General features: G+C 29.0%; 1 protein-coding gene and 1 non-coding gene across 2 annotated transcripts; both read right to left on the reverse strand.

Moving 5' to 3' along the window:
• Positions 1-8,345: 8,345 nt before the first annotated feature.
• Positions 8,346-13,386, reverse strand: LOC107921309 (probable WRKY transcription factor 13). Its single transcript, NM_001327188.1, is given in 3 exon segments — positions 8,346-8,673; positions 12,768-12,986; positions 13,107-13,386. Coding segments are annotated over 3 exon segments (669 nt in total). The 5' UTR covers positions 13,382-13,386; the 3' UTR covers positions 8,346-8,498.
• An 8,214-nt stretch (positions 13,387-21,600) lies between these two features.
• LOC121223863 (small nucleolar RNA R71) lies at positions 21,601-21,707 on the reverse strand. Its single transcript, XR_005921329.1, has one exon. It is a non-coding gene; the product is annotated as a small nucleolar RNA R71 (small nucleolar RNA).
• Positions 21,708-24,629: the final 2,922 nt, after the last annotated feature.

Consider the following 24,629-nt stretch of genomic DNA (forward strand, 5'->3'; position numbering starts at 1 on the left):
CCTCAACACTCTCTCTCGATTCCCAAATCTGATTCTACTAACTCCCAATTTTTGGGATGTGACATTCATCTTGTCATACGAGATCAAAGAATCATAAACCTCATCAACTGTGATAGACTCACGGCTATAAAACATCGTGTCTCTAAAGGTTGAATAAGACGGGGGCAATGAACAAAGTAAAATCAACCCTAGATCTTCTTTATCATATTGAACCTCCATGACCTTAAGGTCTCTTTCATTAGATTAGGGTTACAGGGCCTTACTAAATAAATTAGAATAATAATGCCATTTAATATTAAGTACTTAAAACTCATTACAAACCTAGAAAGCATACATATTTAGGCCTTAAATCGAGCCTTCTAGGCCTAAAAAAATTAAGAAATAGTTTGGGAGTCATTAAAAAATATTCCAAAAATTTGGGAAAAAGTTGAATTTTTTTTAGAATAGGGGTCACACAGCTGTGTTAAATAGCCCAGACCCTGTGATGCTCAAACAATGAGACACACGGTCATTTCCCAACCTGTGTCCTAAATCGTGTAACTCACTAACTTGGGTCACACAGTCGTGTCGTAGGTCGTGTGCCAGACCGTGTAACTCTCTGACTTGTGTCACACGACCGTATCGCAGGTCGTGTGCTAGACCGTGTCGCAGGCCGTGTGCTAGATCGTGTAACTCACTAACTTAATACACACGGCCGTGTCTTAGGCTGTGTGATACTCACACCTAAAATAGTACATTATACACAAACGTGCGAAAGCCTGTGTCCCAGGTCGTGTGCTTCATAATTTGACCCTATTAACAAGTCATTTTAAGTCTAAAACTTGCTCAACCATCCATTCCATTTGTGCATACATTCAATAGACCTATACACCTTTCAAACACATATAAACATACCAATTCAATCAACCTATTTCGCCTAACCACTATGTCATTCAAAGGCACCTCATTTATACCAAAACAATCTCAATCAAAACAAAGTTATATTACCACATCTCAAGCATAAAACCTAATCAATTTAGCTACTTAATAACATCAATTATAAATCATTCACCTTTCATAATAAACATACCAAAAATGAGCATATATTACAAAGTACTTAAAAGTGACCAAAGGACATTAACTTGCCAAAGCACTATAAGTCCAACAAACAAAATATATACTCCAAAGGCATATCCATACCAAATTGATCATTAACATATTCAAAAACTATCATTATATAAATTTCTATACATGTCATTTATAACCTTGGCCAAAAAACTCAAAAACTATCGAAGTGATTGCTGGATAGTGTGATAGAACTCTGACAGGCTTCCAACCGATCGAGCTTCCGATAATCTATGAAACAAAGGAAAATAACTACATAAGCAACTAGTGTTTTGTAAGTTCGTATTAACTCAAACATAAACTTACCCTTCTTAAACTCTAATTATAAATTATACATAACATCATTATCATGCTCATAAGCTTAATGAAATCCTATATACATCACCAAAATCACAAATTAGTAAGTTCATACATAATGCATATAAGCTCAACCATATCATAGTGAATTTCCATGTACATATCATTCATCACTTACTTAATTAGTCCCATTTCAATTCATTTGGATTCATCAACTTCACCTTTTTATAAGGTTATGATAAACTATCAAGTGGTATACATGTTTATCCATTAACATTAGCTTACCCCCTGAACCGTCTAGAATTACATTGGATACTCGGGAATGCTCACAAATAGTGTGCTTTTTTATACAACCGTAATATTTCCTTTTTAATAGTGCTCACACGAGCTGTGGAGAATCTGCAACAAATGTAGGACCTTAGCCACTGGTAGGATATTCAAGACTAGCACCCGAAACTTGAAATCCCTAATGACATGTCATTTGTATCTTAAGAATTTTTAAGGTTCAAATGAGATTATTTAACCGTCAATTATTTAAAACATCGATATAAATATTCAAGTCATTTTATAACCAACATAGTATAATAGACAATCAATTAAACTATCATTAATAAGATTATAATTCATACAAACTTACCTCGATAACTATAGTCGCAAAGGTAGAGTTGGAGACTAATCCAAAGCTTTTGTCTTTCCTTGATTTTAATCCGATTGTGGTTTATCTTGATCTAAATAGATAATTTCATTCAATTAAGTCCTTCAAATAACCTCAAATATTCAATTCAATCTATAATTCATATTATCATGAAATTACAAAATTACCCATCATATTTTAACTTTTTTACAACTTAGTCCTTAAGTTTGTAACTTGAAATTTAACGATTTTAACTTAAACCCATGATAAATGATTCTTCCCTAAGCTTAAATAATCTACATTTTTCCATTATTTCAGACAATATACATGGAATTTGCCACTTAAACAAATTAGTCATTGAACCTTAAGTTTACTAAAATTTTACTTAAGAAAACATGTCCGTGTAACAACTAACTTTTATTATCTATCAATTAACTTCACTAAAACATTAATTCATTCATGGCACTTCCCTCAACCTCTAACAGTTTTGCAAATTAACACCTAAGCTAAGTAGTTTAAGCTAAAACGAGTTTAAAAACATAAAAATCACTAAAAACGAGACAAAATACATACCATGCACTTGAAACTAAGGTTGGTCGATTGTTCTCTATTATCCCATGGTGTTTTGGGTCAAAATTTGGTGAAATGAGGAAAATGATGATATTTTTATTATTAATTTTATGCTTAATTATCAACTTACTAAAATACCCTTGGTTAAAACCCTTAATTCTTTTATTCAAAACCGTCCACTAACACCACCAAGGGTATAATTACCCAATAAGATCATTAATTTACCTTATTAGAGCTATTTATTCCACTTAACTAATAGAACTCAATTTTTACACCTTTTTCAATTTAGTCCTTTTTACCTGATGAACCATTTAAACTTCAAAACTTCTTAATGAAAAATTAATACTACCTTAGATTGACTATATAGATATTAAATAAACAATAAAATATTTACTCACTTGTCGGAGTCGTGGTCTCGAAATAACTATTTTCGACACCACTGAAATTGGGTTGTTACAAAAATCCTTTATTTGTTTAGGGATTTATTAACTTGTGACGTTCATAGTTGACTTACCTCAATCCTAATTTACAGATTATGTGTACGTGCCTCGTATCTTGTGTTGTACTAAAAGCTTGGTTTCAATTGGCAATAGAACAGAAAGCTAGTACATTGGGTATATGACTTCTGCATAATATAACTTCACTTACAATAGTGGAATTCATAACTCAATAAAGAGGAAATGATATCCTCTTATCGATATTAAATGATAGATGAAAAAGTAATGTGGTTACGAGTTATTTTTCTAAAGAAAAATGATTTAATTACTATTGTTAATAATTAACTTTGTCATGAAGGGAGATGTAATGGTTACCGCGAGATAAAATAAGATCATATTGGGAGAATGTTTTTTATCTCAAAAAGATTAAGAATGTCCTATGAAGGTAACACACATATGACAAGGTTATTGGACGAACACTCAATAAAGTAATTTGTGTAATGGTATATAATGGGGAGACTCAGTCATGGTACTTTAATGGAATAATTTCATCATTGAATAATGTTGTAAATAATAGATGAAAAGTCAAAACTTAATTACAAATTTTTTGAGTCCTAATTATATATGTTCAATCGGTCCCTCCGTTAGCTCGATATAACCTTGATAGTTTGCATTAGAATCGATGAGATGAATCAAATGAAAACAACAAATTAGAGAAATAGATTGCATTTATCATTATCCACAATGAATATATTTTCTTGTCATAAACAAGAGATAACTCATAGATTAAATTAATTTCTTCAATTTATTATCGAATTAAATTGTAATTAAATAACTAAAGTAAGTTGAAGTAAAATTAAATTAGTTAGTCACCAAAGTTTCATAGAAGAAAGAAATCAAATTTATTTACTCATGAATTCTAATACGGTAAAGTCATAATGATTTTAACGGGATTGGAGTTGGGTTCAGGAAATAATTTAATTACGTTAATTAGTTAACTAATTGAATAAATAATATTTTGAGTATAAGATAATTGTTTACTAGGTTGAATAGATTATTTGTGTTGGTTTGAGGGCTAGATAACACATATAATTGCACTCAATAATAAAAGGTCTAATGAAGCCCATTTATATGTGATGGGTGGCATCCTAAAAGAGGGTGTGCCACCCACCTTAGTGTACTCCTAGTAAGAATGTTTTTATTTCTATTAAAATATTATTATTAGGTCACACCCTATTCAATTGAGACTCTTTTTGTTTTCTTTATAGATAAAGGATATGGGTTAGGTAAAATTACACCTTATTAAGTGTAATCACTCTGTTGGAAAAATTGTGAAATTTATTCTACCTAGATAAATTTTATTTTCGTGAGAACTCATTTTTGGTTTCTAGATCATAGAAAGATTTTTATATCCCCACTAAATATCAATTAAAGGTTTCATTGTATTCATTGATTCATGAATAGAGCCCACAATCTAGCAAGCCAAGGTCGAGAAAGGCAAAGAAGATCAAGTGTTTGAAAGTTAGGATTCGAATCAAACCGCCTATTCAATAACACAAGTATGAATTTGGTAAAAAACGTTTATTGTTCAAATATCATAAAGGCTCAATTTTAGAAAAAATTTAAAACTTCCACTTTACAAGAAAACCATTTCTAAACCAGATTTTTCTAACAATTTATCCCCATGCCCAAAAGTTCTTTTCATCAAACACTGCATCGCAGCTAATATTGACTATCTTTGTGTTAGGATTGTAGATTTGTAAGCATTCAACAACTAACTAACACTTATAAAGACATTTTTTCAACTTTATCATCAAACTTTGTTCTCTTTTGATCAACAATGTGAGCAAAATTGATGCTCCCTAAAATTCTAAAATGATTGACATATGGTTAATGTTTTCTCCAAGCCTCGTATAGTGTCATGTTTTGAATAGCATATGTTGGACTTCTATTCAAAACATGAATACTCCATTGTACTATTTCAAGCCAAAAATCCTTAAGAACATTGCTTCCTTGTAAAAGTACTTTTGCACCATGTTCAATAAGGTATGATTTTTCCTTTCACTCAAGTTATTTTGCTAGGGAGAGTAGGTTTTGCTAAGTTGCTTTTGAATTACAAGGGGTTCAAAAAAGTCTACAAATTCTTGAGAATTATATTTGCCACCCTAGTAAATACAAAAACTTTTTATTAAACTTTCAACTCCATTCTCAACAATGGGCTTAAAGCTTTTAAAAGCTACAAAAGCTTCGGATTTATCTTGCAAAAAATAAACTCATGATTTTCAAATAAATTCATAAATGAACGTTATAATGTAATTTTTACCTATTGGATTTTGAATTACCGAGACCACATAAATTAGAATGGACCAATTCCAACGGTTGTTTCCTCTTAGAGATTTTTTTGTTGGAAAGTTATCACAAGTTTATTTACTAAAAATATAATATTCACAAATTTTTTTAGTTGAGTTGAATTTGAAAAGTCTAGCTACCATCTTCTTTCATTGCAAAGTTTTCAATCCTCCAAAATTTAAATTTTCATACTGATAATGTCACAACTATACTAGGTAGTCAACTTTGCAAATGTCTGGCTTTTTAAATATGCAAAGGAAATGTTATATTCTTAGTCATGTTGACTTTGTCATCCAAACCCAATTTGTCAGATTAAATTCTACATTGTTCATTTTTAATGAGAATTTCATAACCCTTCTCTTATAGCTAACCAATGCTTAGTAGATTGGTCTTTACAGTCTAAATAAAAAGGACATTAGAAATTGTTTGAGTAGCATTTTCTTTAGCTTGAATAATTACTTGCCATTTTCCTGTAAGTGATACTTTAGAGAAATTACCAAACTTCACCGTATCTCAAGAGGATTCATCAAGAGTAAAGAATGTTGACTTGCCTTTGCTCATATGATTGCTACAATCAATGTCAAGGTACCATAAATTTTTATTCATTTTTTCTTTCACGCGACAGACCATTAACGAGGATATCTCCTCCTCTTTTTCAATTGCTTTTGCAAAATTAAACTTTTCTCCAAGCATTTTATTTAAATTTTTGCGACACTCAGAATAGTAATAACTATACTTGCGGCACTAGAAATGTTCAACAATAGTTTTATCTATGTATGTAAACTTTTGTTTTATCTTATTTGATTGATGACTTCAATTATTTCTTTTTTAGTTCTCATTATAAAATTTTTCATTGAAATTTCTACCCTTCCACTTACTTCTATCAACTATAACATTTTATGTGTTTGTGGTTGTTTTTAAAGCTTGTTCCTCAATGTCTTATTAGATTAATTTTTGCTCTTGTACCAACAAGAAAGTATCTTATCAATGGAAAGAGTATCAAGGTCCTCCAATATTTCAATGGAGCAAATAAAAAAATTGAATTTTGCCAACATGGATTAAAGGATCTTTTCAACAATAGCAACATCCTCAAGCTTTTCTTTATAATTGGCATCTTGTTTATGATTGCTATCGTTTTTTAGAAGTAATCTGAAATCATCCCACCAAGCTCATGCACAAAGTCTCTTTCACCATGGAGATTTTAAAGCTATGCACATTTGCTTTGTGAACTGTCTTTTTGAAGGTTTTTCTTTCAAGTTTGAGCGATCAATGACTTAGAACAAATAACTCTCAACCTTTAGATCTTTCAACTTCTATGTATTCAACTTTGTTTTTTTATGCATGTATTAAGATAATTCCATCTGTTAGTTCTGTGAAGCCACTACCAACAACCTGCTAATACTATTTTGATCTTAAGAAAATTTCAATAATTTTCCTCCAAAGATAATAGTGGCCATCAAAAAGTGGAATAGTTGGCTACACAAAATTTTCTGTAATTATGTGTTGCTTTCTTTGTTGCTACAAACTTTAAGTTTCTCTCTCTTACGTATTTCACTCAATGAAAAAATTTAGCTAGCTCTGATGCCAATGATAAAACTTGAACTAATATAGATGAAAATGAAAACTGTACATTTTATTCCAAAGAAGCATTGCCTTTTATAGGCAATTACACCAACAAAAAACGTAAATATAAGGGTCATGACTTACTTTGCTAATCATGACTAATAACTTCCTATTTTAACGACAACTAAAGAATAGAACAAATCATAACAACATAGTAACAAAATAATTAGCGGTAAAAATTATCTAACAAGCTTTTGGAGTGAGACTATCCTTCTTCCATAATGCCATTGTTTTCCGATGATTAGACCATCATTTCGACCCAAATATCATCCATACATATTTTTCCCTTCTGAACCCAAATCCGACCTCATCTTATCCAAAATTTATATTAAATGCAACAAAATTAAGATAAAAATTTGAACCTTGTATTATTTTATCTCAATTTTCAATAGTAAGATGGATGAAATGACCTCTCTCTACTCTAATGAGCTTTTCGCCGTTTGGATTTGCCAGCAAGTGACCCAAACTTTTGTTATCGGAGAAGTTTAACCAAAGATGACAGAGAGAGAGAGAGAGAGAGAGAGAGAGAGAGAGAGAGAGATTATTTGTTAGAAAAGGGACACATTTGACAATCGGATAAAGAGAATGATAAAGGAAGACAATAGAATATTGTTATCTGGTTAAATTTATGAAAGAAAAAGTTAATAAATGAAATAGAGAGGAAAAGAAGAGAAAAGGCGTCGGGGTCTCACAAAACAAGGAGAGTCAAAAATAGGTAGAAGCTTAATGAAAGATGGGAAAGATAATAAATTTAGGGATATTTATTTGTAAATCATCTAATGTCTTTTTCTTTTCTTTTCTTTTTTTTTTTGCTTATTAATAAGGTCACTAATTGTTATTCATTAATACATAGGATTTATGTATAGAAAATTTAATATTACATTAAGTACATCGCATCTAAAAACAATAAAAAAGTAATTACAACTTTTCATGTTAATAATAATATTTTGAGTAATCCAAAAAAATTTGATAAACAATCCAATTTAAAAAGTTTAAGCACAAGTCACGAAATACCTTAAAAATTAGTCCCAAACTAACGGCTTAGCCAGCCAAAAAAAATTGATGCTCCTATTGCCCAAAACGACATTGCTTCGGTAGGTGATCAACAAAATCATCTCATCCAATTAAAAACAAAAATGAATAAATAAATAAAACTCGTTATTTTCATACAAACATAACGAAACCATCCTTAAAAATAAAGCTTAACACAACCAGTGGAACTTAGGCATCAACATCATGTATTCAACAAAATTTACAGATTAAAAAAAAAAAAAGTTATTGTTCATTTGATGGTAGCAGAAAGCTTACATATATATATAGGGCAAGAGGGTGGGGCAGAGGCCTGATTTTAGACGAGGAAAAGCTTATTTTCAATGTTCCCCAAAACTATATGAAAAAAGTTGATAGAGATGAAAGCAGATTGAAGAATATTTTGAAGCTGATTAATTATATGGATGGATCGATGTTAAAGGAGTGGTGGGTTGCTACCAGAAGAAGTTGTTAAGCTGAGAGTCAGTAGGTTGGGAGTCGTCAAGATCGTGCGAGGGTGAATGTACGTGTCGCCCTTCGTACGTTGTAATTACCATTCTTGGATCCTCTGCTAATCTCTCCACTCGTTTCTTCACCCGACAATTGTCTTGCGTACACCGATAATAGCTCCTGCATTGCCATTTGCATGCATACATATGAGTTCTAGTTCCAAATTTCTAAAATTAAAATTTAATAATTAACGTGTTTTAATGCTACTATTTAATGAGCTTCAAAGATTGCATGTGAAACTAATTTGATTTGTTGATGCCATATGCACAGAATGTTGGTGAATCTACCATGGAAACTCTTATATAGGAGTCATTCCTATATTAAGAGTCAGATTGTATTTTACTCAAAATTTAAATAAATTAATCTATGTATGTTTGATTAAGGAGCAAATCGATAATTTCTGTTAAAAAATTTATTCATTTCTACTGTTAAAAATCGAAGTGGTTGATGATGGAATAACTAGACAGTTACACATGGCTTGTCACGTGTACCTCATGTTTATGTATAAGGGCTAATTTTTAACAGTAGAAATTAATGTAAGTATAGCAGAATGACTAATCTGTTTATTTTTTTAATAAATAAGACAAAATAAAATCTAACTAATGAATGAAGAAAAAATAAGGATAGGGGATTTTACCTATGTTAGAGACCTTAAGTAGTTTAAATTTACATGGGTATATGAATCATTAAGATTAATGTTAAAAGACTGACAAAAACATAGCATACAAGTGCAACTTTAATCCCAAATCTATTTTACATAGGAGTCTAGTAGTTACCCTCTACATGGTTCATATTTATAAGTAAAATATGATTTGTTTAAATGCAAGCCATTAGAACCACAATATATATAATATATATATAGTTAGATTTATTCACGCGAAAGCATCTATTGTTCTTGGTTCTTAGAAAGTATCTATTTTGGAAGTGTCAGGAAATATGACAGATCATTATTTTCATAACAGCTTAATTGGGTGTGGACAAAAAGAAAGAGCGAAATAAAAGGTGGAATCAAGGAAACAATAATCACAATGTGAGTAATTAAGTAGTAGCTGTGAGAACATGAAAGCTGCATGAAGGTGGACAAGTTCACTTTGTGTATAAGAAAATTAATCAAGTGCTTAATTATGATGATGCATCATTACAAATAAAATGGGGCTACCAACTTGGAGGATTAGGCCAGGGTCCTATTACCTCCATCCTCATTATTATTTTGTTAAAGAAATTAAAAATAAATTGTTGAAATTATAATTATTATTGTACTGTAAATATTAACAACGGAACTTTGGTTATAATCCAAAGCAAAATAGTATATTCAAAACCAATCATTAGGAAGGAAAAGTTATTTTAACTAGGATTCCTTTGCAATCCTTGCTTTAATTATTTGGTTTTTTTTTTCTTTTTACTAGTTAATTCTTTTCTATAATAAAAGATGACAGAAAATAGAGCCTAATAAAGTTAATAGGTGCCTACGTTACTAGCAATAATCTAAAAAAAATGTAATATGGGTATGAGATAATATAATAATATAAAATTCTCTAAAAATTAAAAATTAAAGCAAGGTATGATAAGATTATGCAAAAAAAAAATTATATTAGGAGTTATTTAATCATGAGTTTTTTTATCATTAAATTATGAAAAATTACAATATGATTATTTAACTATTCAATTTTGTATTATTCTAGCCACGTAACTATATTAAATTTTAGAGTGCTTCCATTTCTATGTAACATGCTATGATAAGATTATGAAAAAAAACTAGATTATATTAGTAGTCATTCAATCATAATTATTTTATCATTCAATTATGAAAATTTACAATATAATCATTTAATTATTCAAATTTATATTATTCTGGTCACTAAACTATATTAGATTTTAGAGTGTTTTCATTTTACGTTAGTCAACTGGTGATCAGAAAAGAAAGACAAAATTAAATAATTAAGTGACTATTTTGTAACTTTTTGAGTGATAAAAAATTATAATTAAGTGACTTCTACCCTAGTTTACTTCAAAAAATATTCTTTATAATACCACGTAAGAATATAAAACTAATACTTATCAATTAAATATTAGCGTGCAAATAGTTTTTAAAATTTAAGAACTTTAAAATACCAAAAAGAAATACAATAGCTTCAAAAAAAATTCATTATAACTAAACTACTTGTTCTTGGCTCAATATTTTGGAAGGAAAAAAGAAAATGCATGTCTAGCTTTAACTCAAAATTTGGTATGCCTAAATTCATTTTTTTTATATGTTATTGCATGCCCGACACATTTTGCTATAACAAAATCATCTGTATTGGATACATCTCCGGCTTTTGAACACTCCGAGTCTATGCTTCATAGGCTAAAACAGATGAAAGTTAAAAGATTCAAACTTTTGTAACAAGGGTCTAATCACAACATAACTTACTAAAACTCACCAATTACCAATGAAAACCATTCTGTATAAAAATTTTTTTTTTAAAAAATGCAGAAATCTTAGTATTACATTTTAACCATAACCAAAGTAATTAAACATATGTTTCCTTGAGGATGTTTTTATCAATTATCAAAGAATTTTTTAAAGTTTTTTTTTCTTTTTTTGGTAAAATCAAAATTGATGATTATAAACAGTTGAAAAAAAGAAAGAAAGAAAAAAACACTGATCCAAGACAATGAGAATAGAGGAAATTAAGCATGCTTTTTTGACTCAGCACATACTTCCCTCTTCAATAAACAAATGATACTCAACACGCCCCAAAAATTATTAATATGATGTCTTAGTCATTCAGAGTTAAATCATTGCCTTAGAAATTTTCTCAACTTTGTCGACAACAAATAAGTAAAATTCACTGTTTAGCTTAGCACCAGCTAAAAATGCTTAGATTTCATGCTACAAGTTAATCTTTTGAGTATATCGGTTTTTTTCACTTAACTAAAAAAATTATAATTTGATCACTAAACTATTTAAAAGTTTTTAATTAAGTTATTGGGTTGTTAATTTAAAAAACAAAGTTTCACTAACGCGCTCCAAATAATGATTGGATGATTGGTATAGTGAATTAATATCCATCAATGAATAGAACATACCTTAGATCCAAGTCGCTCTGACAGATAGTTCGCAAATTTGTGAGTGGCAAAATTATTTCATAAAAGAAAAACTGAAATGTAGAAGAGAACGGGGAAAAAAACTTTCGATTGGTGCAGATAGTGTAAACAAAGAAAACCATATAGCATCAATTTTAACAATCTAATGATTTAAATGAAAACTTTTAAATAGTTCAGTGATCAAATTGTAATTTTTTTAGTTAAGTGACTAAAACGAAAACTAACCCATAATTTAGTGACATGATGTAGTTTTCCCTTTTTATCTTTTTTATATTCCATTTTTGTGTCAATAAAAATTTAGTCTAGAAACTAGGAACTTAGCGTAAAACTATATATATATATATACCTCAACAAAGTAATATCTTTTCTGCCAAACAGAAAATTATTCTAACTGGAAAAGACGTTATAGTTTCATAAAAACTAGATTATTTAAGTAACAAAACTACTGGCCCTCTACACAATATTTTGATTATCATGCATGTTAAAAGAGTTAAGCATAGTAGTTCTTTGGAGGCAATTAATCTTCTTCATTAAAAAATATTTTTAATTATTATGTTTAACTTTTATCATCCTTATGGTGGCTGCTTAATTTTCTCTTGATTCATGACATGAAATAGTGAGGCTTTATTACATGTATGAAGGCATAATATATTGTGGCATTGCCAATTTGCTATATATACCTAACTTTTTGGCATAGTTTAAGATCTTGAAACTTCCTTTTTATGGTGCATTATAATTGATCAATTGTTGTATGCTTTCTTTCCCCCTTTGTTTTTTTAATCTCCACATTGTGATTTTGTATCTTTCGAAGGTAATAATTTGTACTTTTAGTGTTTAAAATTTATCTATAGTAATCGTCATGATTAAAATCCCCCACAATTACCCTTTCAGATCTCATGCAATATTCAGGCCTGTAAAGCCTAAAAATCATGATCACAAGTATAATTACAAGACAGGAAAAAAGAGGAAGGAAACATAGCATGTGTATGGAGTACAACTAAGGCTAAAAACTTGATGTGAATATTATTAACTTTTGATGAAGATTTATATTTGTTAAAAAGCATAAAAACAAAAATAGAAAATTATTTTAAATCATTATATTTTTTAAAGTGTGATTAATATACCTGGGATGCTGGGTGTTCTTTACTACTTTCTGCCCGTACTTTCTCCACTTGTATCCATCATCCAACACATCCACCTCGCTCATGGTCTTGAAGCAAAACCTAGGTTCCCTTACCTTTCGTCTTGCTTTTATCCTTTTCATTTTCATTGCTGAAACCCCTAGATGATCATCTACACCATTTTTCTTGCTTCCCAAACACTCGTTTAACTCTCCCCATGCCCTAATACCATATCAAACATAACCCATATGTTACTATTTCATTTTACATGCAAAGGAGAACAAAACACATAGTAATGAATAAAACCAATAATATTGAGTAAAAGACAAGTAATATATTTACCAGAAATTTGCACTAGATCTCTGCAAGGAAAGGAGACGGGGTCCTCCAAAATCAGAAGCAAGGTGTTCTCTATGCTTTGGAGAGGAGAGAGATGAGAGTAGGGTTTCAGTAGGAAGTGCATGATGATGATCAGGTGCTGCTATATTGAAGGCTTTGAGAGGATGGCAACCCAATGGAGGACATGAAGTGATGTTGTTGTTGGGAGGAAAAGTAGAAAAGAAACCCATGGGAGTAGGCATCTCTTGTTGTTCCTCAAGCAAGCCCTGGTTTTGCATGGCTTGGGAGGATTTGTTGAAGATGATGATGAGAAAGGAATTACTTTAGGTTTTGAATCGTTTTATAGGAGAATAAATTTGGGTAGAAGTAGGGATTTTAAATGATCGACTACAAATAGAAGCTGTCTAGATTAAAAGAACCGGAGGAAGGGTCTCTCTCAAACTTCTAGGATAGATCCACAAATCAGAATTATATTTATATATACAAAGAGGTTTTTTTTTTTTTCTCTAATTCGTAAGAAATGAAACTAGTAACTAGTAAGTAAATAAATACCTTTAATGTGACCAACCACATCTCTGGTTTGGCTTTACTTTCTCTCCCTCTCATTTTTATTTTCTTAATTTTTTTTCGTTTTATGTATTATAAAAACTAAAAGGATCTTCTAAATTTACTGCAATGAGAAAGGAAGGTGTTCCTTTAAAGAATATTGATTTTTCATATAAAAAAATCAGGAATAATTAAATAAGTTAATGTAGATGTTGAAAAAAATATAAAAGTTAATTAAAAGAATCTCTACTTCTCTGTTAATATTAAAATTTTTAACTAAGCATCAATTCAATTGAATAACGCAGAAAATATCTTTACTTTATTGAGAGTTAATTTACTTTTGTGATTGAAAAGTGCATTCTAAAAGTAATATAAAAAAGAGTTTTTAAATTTTTTGATAAAATTTACCGTTGTGGTTAAGAAGTGTTTTTAAAAAATAAATTGATAATTTTAGATATGATATTGTAAAGTAGAAGATTTAATGGAGGATAAAAAGGGTAACTTCATTTAAAAAACACTTTTTCAAAAGTCGAAAGCTAAAAAATTTAATTTTTGGCTTGGATTAAAATCCCAATTTAAAATCAAGGTTTGGTTTGAAAAACTCTTATTTATCAATTTTTTTTATTTGAAATCAAGGTCTGGGTTGAAAAGTACTTTTCAACCTCAATTGTAAACAAAGTGTAGGTAAATTATATTATTTTGAAGGTATTTTTATCTTTTATATAGAAATAAATATACACAATTGAACCAGTGGCTTCTATGGTTTTCAACATTTGTATACCACTATTCAACCAAAATATCATTTGTTATTTTTTAAATTTTTTATAAATATATTTATTGCATAATTTTGATTTTCACCCAGGATTATAATATTTTGTTTTTGTTTTTGTTTTATCTCCAATCTTAAGTGGAATGTGTTTTTTTTTAAATGAAAAGGAGTGAAATTAAAGGGTTAAATCGTTAAACTTTGTTGTTTATATGAAACAACTTGGAGTTTAGACTTTAAATTGAAATGCTAAGTGGGTTGGATTTAAGAGTTAAGTAGTGCAACACATGTTACTTTTTGACCTCAAAAGCATGCAAATTTTATGTCTCATTTGTTAGTGGAAATTTCCTGTTTTAAGGAGGTCAACAATAGACGACAATTAGGTTAAATTTGCAGCTGCTTTCCTGTGCTTATAAATTGCATGGAAAATCCATTGTCATCAATGTTGGTTAGCTACAACTAGCCTTCAAAGTTAACAAACCAAAAAAAACATGAGTACACAATAATAGCTTAGCTAAGATAGATATAATTAAGAATTAAAAAATTTATACTATCCTTCATCGGAATATAAAAATTCATGTCATTTTCTACGGTTTTCTTTTGTGTGTATAATTTATAATGGAATTATTCTAGGGTTTCCTTTAGCAGTACAAACAAACAAAAAAAAAATATCAAAGGCAATGATGATGAATCTTGGGTGCAAATCTATCCTCTCTGCAATCAGCGGTGAAGATATCATTATGATTGATGAAATAGGCCCTCTTTGACTTTTAGCGGAAAATAAATAAATAAATAAAGCTTCTCACCTTTTTCTTCATCTCACCCTTTTTCCTTTTGCTATTTCACTTTTCCTCATAACACAAAATCTAACCCCAGCTTACCCACCATTTCTCAAATTCCAAAACCACCCCTTTTATATTGTTATCATTATCCCTTCAATATAACATAATAATAATTATTATTAAAACTCTTTTTTAACTTCTTTTTTTTTCTCTTCAGCCCCGTTTGTGTTTCTCTTTTGTTTCGTTTAGTGAAGATCTTGGATTTTGGTTTGGTTATCGCTTATCATCTCCTTCCTTCCACCTATTTTTTTCATTTTGTCTTTTCAATTTATAGATTTATTCTGTCTTCATAGATTGTGATGGACAAATGTTAATGTTTAAAGTTACTAAATGTCTACTAGCAATGAGCAGTGGCTCTTCATCGGCTCATTTATATGTTTTTAGTTTGAAAGTATTTTAATATAATAAATAATTTCACAAGTTGATCTAAGCCCGTGTTATTTTTTGTTTTATATGTTTTGCGTTGTTCCTCATTGTTTAATAAATCTTCCATTTTTTTATGAAAAGATTGAAAGTTTTTTGTCTTGTTCTATACAAGTTTTAATTTTACTTAAGTAAGTACTTTTTTTACTTTTGCAAGTGTTTTAGGGATAACTTTGTCACATTCGTAACCAATTTGGTGATGCTTACTTCTTTTGTTGATTCTGCCTACCACTTTGAATCCTCTGAGGTTGGTAGCCATTATTGTGATAGGTACTTACAATCACAGAGATTTGTTGTGTATGACTTGTGACAAAATAATCTATTTTCTCTGATACTGAAGCTTTTTTCGTATTGATGAAACTTGTTTTTCACCGTCAGCGAAAAATGTTTATTATTCTTTCTTTACTAAGATTGTATGATTCCATTCATAAAAAAATTGATTTTCCTTAAAAAAAAGCATAATAATAATTATAAAAAAATACACCATTAATACATTATCGTTCTTGAATTTAGAAGAATACTAAATTAAAACATATTTTCGTAAATAATATTTTAATTATATCCTGAGTCATTACCGATTAATTGGATTCTAATAACTATCCTTTGTTATTGGTAATTGATGACTTTAATTTTCCGAATCCTTAATTTCCTAAGAAAAAAAATAGACATTCTTTGTGGACCATTGCTGCAAAACAATTAACCACCGAACTATTGGGATTAATTATCTCTCTATAATTCGACAACTTTGTTAACGTGGTACTTTCTATGGGTAATTTTGTGGTAAAAAATCATATCAACTTGCATTTATTGGAAAATAATGAGTGTAGTAGGCATATGATGGTTAAATATCATAGACATGATATAGATTAAGGTTGTAGTCTTTGATTAAAATCTTCATGAGCAAAAGGAGACTATAATGATATATATATCATGCAAAAGAAAACAGTAATTAAAGTGCCGGTTAATTTTTTTGTTCTTTAGGGGATAAAAATTCCCATCGAGTATTGAATATTATGAAACAACTTGCTATTTCCTTCTTACATGCATTATATGCTCTCCCATAGAGGCCAATCTAGTGTTGTAACTATAAAATATTACTTCAAACCCTTTTTCTCTTTCTGGAAAAAATATTATTTAAATATGATTAAATTAGTCGAAATAAAGAAGTTAAACTGATTATAAAGATAATCACTTTAAATTATAGTTAAATTGTAAATTGAGAATCGATTAAATCGATTTTTGATTTTTGATTTTTAACTCAAAAATCAGGTCCAGAATCGGTTTTTATGTTTTGACGAGTATTGAACTTTGGATAATGTTTTAAAACATTCCAAGTTGTAGAGTTAATATAGTCCACTTTGTTACTGTTTTAACTTTTTAATTGAATTTTGAAATTTAAGATTGATGGTTATGGAATTATTGTTATCTATTTGTGTTTATAAATTTTTAATTTTTTCTGATTTTGTTTTTTGTTTTACTTATTTTCACAATTTTTTGTTTTAAATATCCGATCAATCTAGTCGAAAACTATAAAAATAAAAATAAAAATCAGAAAGTAAGATGGAAAGCCAAAATTATCTCTTTTTTATGTTATTTTGTTAACAAATTTTATTAATTACTCTTTGTTAACTCCTATAGAAGCTGACGTGGGGGTAACGTAGTCGTGATGTCACGGTGATACGTAAAATATGAATAATATGAAGCATAATTTTGCAGTGACCCTTTTGGGGGGTCTTCTGAAAGGATTTAAAAATGAAGTTAAAATAATGTAATATATGGCAGGAGTAATGGTGTTCATTAGATTATGGTATGGTCCCTAAATTCGGGGGAGAAAGGGTGGGTGGCAAACTCCATCATTTCATTTTGTCTATGTATAAAGGTGCCCATTACCTCACTTCCATTTATTTTCAATTCCCTTGCTATTTCTAGCTTTCCATTCAATACCTATTTCTGGTGTTTTTTTTAATAAATTAATTGATTGAATCAATTTTAGTTTATATTGTAGATTTTTTTAATGTTATTAAATCATGTTATTATCGTGTTTATAATAATATTTTCGTAATTTTAGATTTTGATTTTAGCTTATGATCCTAGCCTTCAATGCCCATTTATGCTCTTTTAGGTATAACTTGAATTTTATATGTAAAAGTAAACTCTACCAACTTGTTTATTCTTTCAATTTTACAAAAAAGCTATTTTATCTTTTGATTTTTTTTTCTCTTCTAACTTTTAAATTAATTTTGTTTATCAAATCATTCTAAAATAGATAAAAAAAAGTTAATATAACTTTGCTGGCATATCATACAAGTAGATTGTCATGTAGATGCCACATAAGCAATTAATTTATTATTTAAAATTTAAAAAATTATAAAAATTATTTAAAAAAATTAAAACTTATTAAAATTATTTTAAAAATAAAAAATATGTTTTTTAATATTTTAATTTTTTTAAAATAATTAATTGTTAATGTGACATACTCGTTGACAGTCACGTGGATGCCATATCAACAAAGTTAGTAGTCATCAACTTTTCTATTCATTTTGGGTTGATTTGACAAACAATACAAATTGAGTTAAAAAATAAGAAATAATTAAAATAAATTTTTTTATAAAGTTAAAGGGTCAAATACATCATTATACCTAAAAATAAATTCGTCACCTTAAAGTATATATCTATTACTCTTAAATAAATAAATCAAGAAATCTTTAATGAATCGGTGATGAGGGTTAGAATAGTTGTAAAGGCTTATTGATCTCTTAATGGTTAATGGTGGGTTTGGATGGACGATTGGGTGTGGTGCGGTGTAGTGGGTTTACTTTACTTTTTTCTAACGTTACAGCAAAGGCGGATTTAGGTGGGGCTGGCAAGGGCCCCGACCCCTCTTAAAATGTAAAATTTTCATTTAGGCCCTTAAATTTTTTAAAAGATTTTAAATTAATAAAAATAAAATTGCACTTCGGCCTTCCCTAAAATTATAAAAATTCGATTTAATCATTTACAAATTATAAAGATATAGGCTATCAAAATTTAAAATTTCATTCGGCCCCTCCAAAAACTTTGTTCTGGCTTCGCCTTTGCGTTACAATATCACTATAATATTTAATTTCACCGCTACCACTGTTTATACTAATTACAGATAAATACATCGCTCATCCAAAATCATCGTAAATTTAAGAATAAGACTTAATACCGTTAATTAACAAGGTTTGAATAGATACTAAATTATGCTCAATATTGATCTGAGATATCAAGCGGTGAAAGGATACAGAGAAAATAAATTAAATGTCAATCAAATCGCAGGGTGATCACTCATTGTTAAATGAAAAACATGGTCTATATAAATAAATAAGATTAATTAATTAGAGCACAAATAATTAACTCAAATTAGTTTGATTCAATTTATTCAAAAATTTTTTAGAGGCTAGCAAGTATAATTAGAATCTAAAGAATTTCACTAATAATAATAATAGAATCAAATTAAAATATTCTTGAGAGGATTCATGTATGGAAATTCAATAATAATAGTTTTAGATACAACTTGCACATAATAAATAATATGAGAGCAATCAAAATTCCAGATTTTAAGTTCCATTTTGTTTTTTAGAATACTTTTTATTTTCACTTTCTATTTCTATTGAACAACTTCCATTTTTTATTTTTTAAAAAATTAAAACACATGCTTGATAAATAAAAATAAAAATTTATTTTTAATAATGAAAATATGGTTGGTAACTATTTTTCTATAATAGTTATATGGATTTGTATCAAGGTATCATATTTAATATTTGAAAATTTGTTAAAAAAAAAGATATTTTTTTGTTTATATGAGTTTGAACTAGAGTTGATTCATTTAAAATAAAAACACTCTATTTTCATCGTTTTCACTTTACAAAGCATTTTTAATGAAAATAATAAAAACAACTTTATTTTTCTAATTTTTACATAATTTCATTTTTTTTATTTTTCAAGAAACATTTTTAAGAATTTCAACCTAACATGCTTTATTCAACATTTTTTATTTTTCAAGAAAACGAAAATAAAAACGAAAATAGAAATTAAAACAAAAATGATCTCCGTTTCCTAAAATCAAACGGAGCCTCAGGAATGAAGCCAAAAATGTTGTTAAAGGGGTATTTATATATAATATACATAATCGAAATAGGCAAAACCCATACTTTCAACAAGGTATTTTAAATTCGAGTTAATCTTGATAATCAAAACTTAGGAAAAAATAAAATAATTTAAATACTCAATTTATATTAAATCTTATAATTATTTAAGTTTATATTTTAACGAAATTAATATTTAGATATTATTTATACATAGATATTGCAATTATTTAACTTTATTTTTACCAAACTAATATTTAAATACTCGTTTCTATTAGTTTACCAAATTAAATTAAAACTATTACTAAAATTATCATAAAAAATTATAAAACCTATAAAAAATTAAAAATTAAAAAACCTCTAGGATGCAAAACAAAAATGTATTCTTTTTTAGATATTATTATAATATCAAAATAAAAGTTTTAAAAGCTCAAAAAGAAATTAAAGAAAATTTTACAAAATGTAGGAGGATCTCCTAAATTTGCCCCCGAGAAACCTTAAATTTTGTCAATATTATCAAAATCTCATTGATAATTAATCCAAAATTTTTAATAAAAGCTAATTTAATGAGTATATTTGGATGGAAGGAGCATCACATAAAATAAAACATATATTTAAATAATTTAACTTTTCAAAACTTTTATAACAAGAATTTTTTAAAGTAAAAATAATAAATGAAAAAAATTAATAAAATGAAAAATATAATAAAAAGAAAAGAAAAGAAGGGTAAAGTGTAACTTTACATGCCAATAGGATACATTTGACTTTCAATAAACCTGACCCACTGGAGGAGCAGTAAATAAAATTGCACCCGAACCGCATTTGGTACTCAACGGTTTGCATCCAATTTCACCAACATAAAGGTTGTTTAAAATTCAAATACACCCTTAAAATAGTACTTTATGTGCAATTACCTTGAAGAGCTTACTTACCTTTTATCTCGTGTGTTTTGGAGTAATTTGAATTTTTCAAGTATTAACTTTAATCAACAAATTTTCCCATCCAACACCTGTTGATTCATTTTTTAGTAAAAATAAAGTACTATAAGCTTCAACTTTTTATTATAAAAAATAAAAAAATAACAGTAAATTCTATGAGAACAATTTACTAAATATGTTATTAGGTAATCATATATTATAACAACCAAACAATAAAATTTACATTCCAGAATCAAATAGAGTAATACAATATGCTCAATAATATGTTAAATAATTTTAAATTATGGTAATCCTATTATTAAAAAAATGTCTTACATTTCGTAAACCAAACGACTTCCTTAAAACAACAAAAATCTTGTTAGCATAAAACTTTGATTAGAACTTTCTCCAACCTCATTTTAATACTGTTTAGGTTAAATTTGAAGGTAATAATCATATTTAACATAATAAGATTAAAGAGTTGCTCATAACGCTCAAAATCCGATCAGTGTTATTGATGACAGAGACCGTGCCATCCGTTAATATGTTGTGCCTCTTTTCAATGAATTAAATCCAAGTATTGTGAGACTTGAAATTGAGGCACCTCAGTTCAAATTGAAGTCAGTTATATTTCAAATGTTGCAAATTGTGAGCCAATTTAGTGGGATGCCTGCTGAAGATCCACACCTTCATCTCCACTTATTTATGGAAGTAAGCAACTTATTCAAATTGGCCGGAGTAATAGAGGACTTTTTGAGATTGAAGTTACTCCCATACTCATGAAGAGATAGAGCTTGAGCATGGTTGAATTCCTTGACACTTGATTCTGTATCTACATGGCAAGAATTGGTTGAACGATTCTTGATGAAGTATTTTCCACTGAGCAAGAATTCCAAGCTTAGAAATGAAATCACTACATTTCAGCAACTCGTCGAAGAATCTCTTTATGATGCATGGGAACGATTTAATAAGCTATTGCAAAAATCTCCTCACTATGGCATTCCTCATTGTATTTAGTTAGAGACCTTTTACAATGGTATCAATATACATACAAGAATGGTGGTAGACACTTCAGTCAATGGAGTTCTTCTTTCGAAATCGTACAATGAAGCAAATGAAATCCTTGAAAGGATTTCTAGAAACAATAATCAGTGGTTGACTAATCGTGAAGTCGATGCACTTACTTCATTGGCAGCCCAACTATCTTCTATGACTTCTATGCTTAAGAACATTACTACTAATGGTTTCAAGGCTAACATGACATGTCAGTAGCCAAGCTAAATTGAAAACATCTAATGTGTTTATTGTGGAGATGGCCATCTGTTTGAGAACTGCCCATCATGTAACACCCTATACCCGGTCTGGTTGCCAAGCCGGAATATAAAGATGCCACACCACCATCTCATGTCATACTCATAGTAAATTGTCACATTATTAAGAAATCATCCTCTTTATCAGTGATCTTATAAATTTGTAGTCTAACATTAATCGATCATCATTAGAACATGCTAAACATTATTTAAAAAAAACTTATAGTATTAATTGAACAAGCATTAGGATCACATAGAAAAATTTCCAAGACAATCACGTAGGTATCAATACTAGAACATGGGTATCAATATTTTCCTCAAGTGGTATTGATACAGCTTGGAAAATCGATACCAAATCAACATTCTATTTCTTGTCTAAAATGAAAGTCTCAGAAAATATCGATACCTTTGTAAAAGTATCGATAAAATTACCTCGAGTATTGATACTCGTGATAGGGTATCGATACCAAATCTCTACTCTAACTTCCCTGCACTTTTCAAAACATAGAGGTATCAATTTTAAAATACGAATATCGATGCCTCTGCTCTATACCAAAAGAATACAACATAATTGAGCATATATATCATTCCAACATATACCAATCCATCATGCTATCATATCATCATCAAATAAACATCAAAACGGCCATAATAGTAGTCTCAAACATCGAAAATAAGTTCAAACGATAATTGACATAATACGATTCAATTCTCAAAATACTAAGAGCAATTAAGCTATGGAACTTCCAAAACATCATGATAAATATAATTAAAAGTCTACCACATTGCCTTATTCCCAAAACGTAAACAAATAACAGTAACACATACGGTAAAATGGAAACAGACTTGCTTAGATCACCCCTTGGAACCATGCCGCTCAGACACACAACTAATCTGCAATGATTTAAAAGGAGTGGATGAGCTTAACAAGCTCAGTGAATGCTCAGAATAACCACAATGCAAATAATTCATCAAGCGTCAACGAAACAACCATATAGCATAACCTCAACAGTTCCAACTCTAGTGTCATATTATATTTACTCATACATTATTACTAGCTCTTTTACATGGTAAACATATTCACTTTTGAGCATATATCACATTACACATATAATCACATAACATTTAAGCATATATCATAATACTCATATAATTGCATAATGTTCAAGCACATATCGCAATACTCATATGATCACATAACATTCAAGCATATATCCCAATACTCATATAATCATTTTATAGGAAAATTACATAATGGTCACATGTCATATAAACACATATCACAGTACATATATATTCATAATTTAAGATAATTTAGCATTTGAGCTATGAAACATAAAAGTGAGCTTTATCATCACTGGTCGGATACACGAATCTCTAACATACCACATAAACTCATAGAGTCAAACATGCCCCAAAAGTGAAGCATAAAGCTAACACTCTCCTTATTTCCCCTCACATGTCTTGTTGAATGAAGCTTAGCTCACAGTCCCTTATCCCTCCAATATGTCCCAAGGCCTCAACGCTAAAAATCAGTATACATATAGGTGAGTACTTACAACCCTATGGCATGCCAACTATATCTAATGATTTCAAGATCACAAGGCCAAAATATTTCGAAATCAAACACATATCACTTACCGGTTATCCATGAACTATCACTTCATAGTTGCATATTTAACAAAACACTGTCACTAACATTTAAATATACATAAAATGTACACATTTGCACTTTCACAATGGTTATCATAACCACATATCACATGTTATAGCATCTTATCTCAATTCACATATTCACAAACACATAAGCACATAGTTTACAAGATAACATAGGTAAGAGAAAGCTTACACTCAGAATTTATAGTAGGTCTTTAGGCTACTACTAAATTCCCAAATAACGTATTGAATCATGTCCACAAGAAATTATTCCAAACACTCACCAATTACACTTCCGTCGAAAAGCCGAAAGCTCAAACTAGCTTTTCGTTGGCTTTATCTTTACTCATAGAAGGTCCTATCGAATCTAGAACTTCAACACAACAATTTACACAACAATGCGTTCAATAATTAACTAAGAACTCTGCACAAACAATCCAAAAACATAAGCCTAAACTAAGTTCTCATGTAACTGAAACCTTTAACATAGCCAACTTAAAACTCAAATATATCGGTCTATATTCAATCTTTTTGCCTAAAACAAATTTTGCTCATCTTATAATTCATCTACGACTAATTCTTAACCTTTAAACTATAATTAAATACTCAATTCATTGTATCGACTTTTCTGACATGTTTTATGGCTATTTTCTGAAAATTCATTAAAACTTAAGAAATCTTTAATGAAAATTCAAAGTAAGTTTAGAAACCTCTTAATCATGTCAAAACCAATTGAAAAATACTTTGAAGCTGCGTTTTTACTCAAAATCTTGAAACCCACCATTAACAATTCAATTTTTAACTTTTATTCAAAACATACGATTTAATGGCTAAAAATTTAGTTTTAAAGACTAAATAACATTAGAAACTCATAAGGAATCGAATTGTTACATTAGTTGATGAAAATCCAAGAGTTTGAGTGAACACTCGAAAAACCCAAAATCTTGACAATAGAGA

Source organism: Gossypium hirsutum, chromosome D11, assembly GCF_007990345.1.
Source record: "Gossypium hirsutum isolate 1008001.06 chromosome D11, Gossypium_hirsutum_v2.1, whole genome shotgun sequence".
NCBI lineage: Eukaryota > Viridiplantae > Streptophyta > Magnoliopsida > Malvales > Malvaceae > Gossypium > Gossypium hirsutum.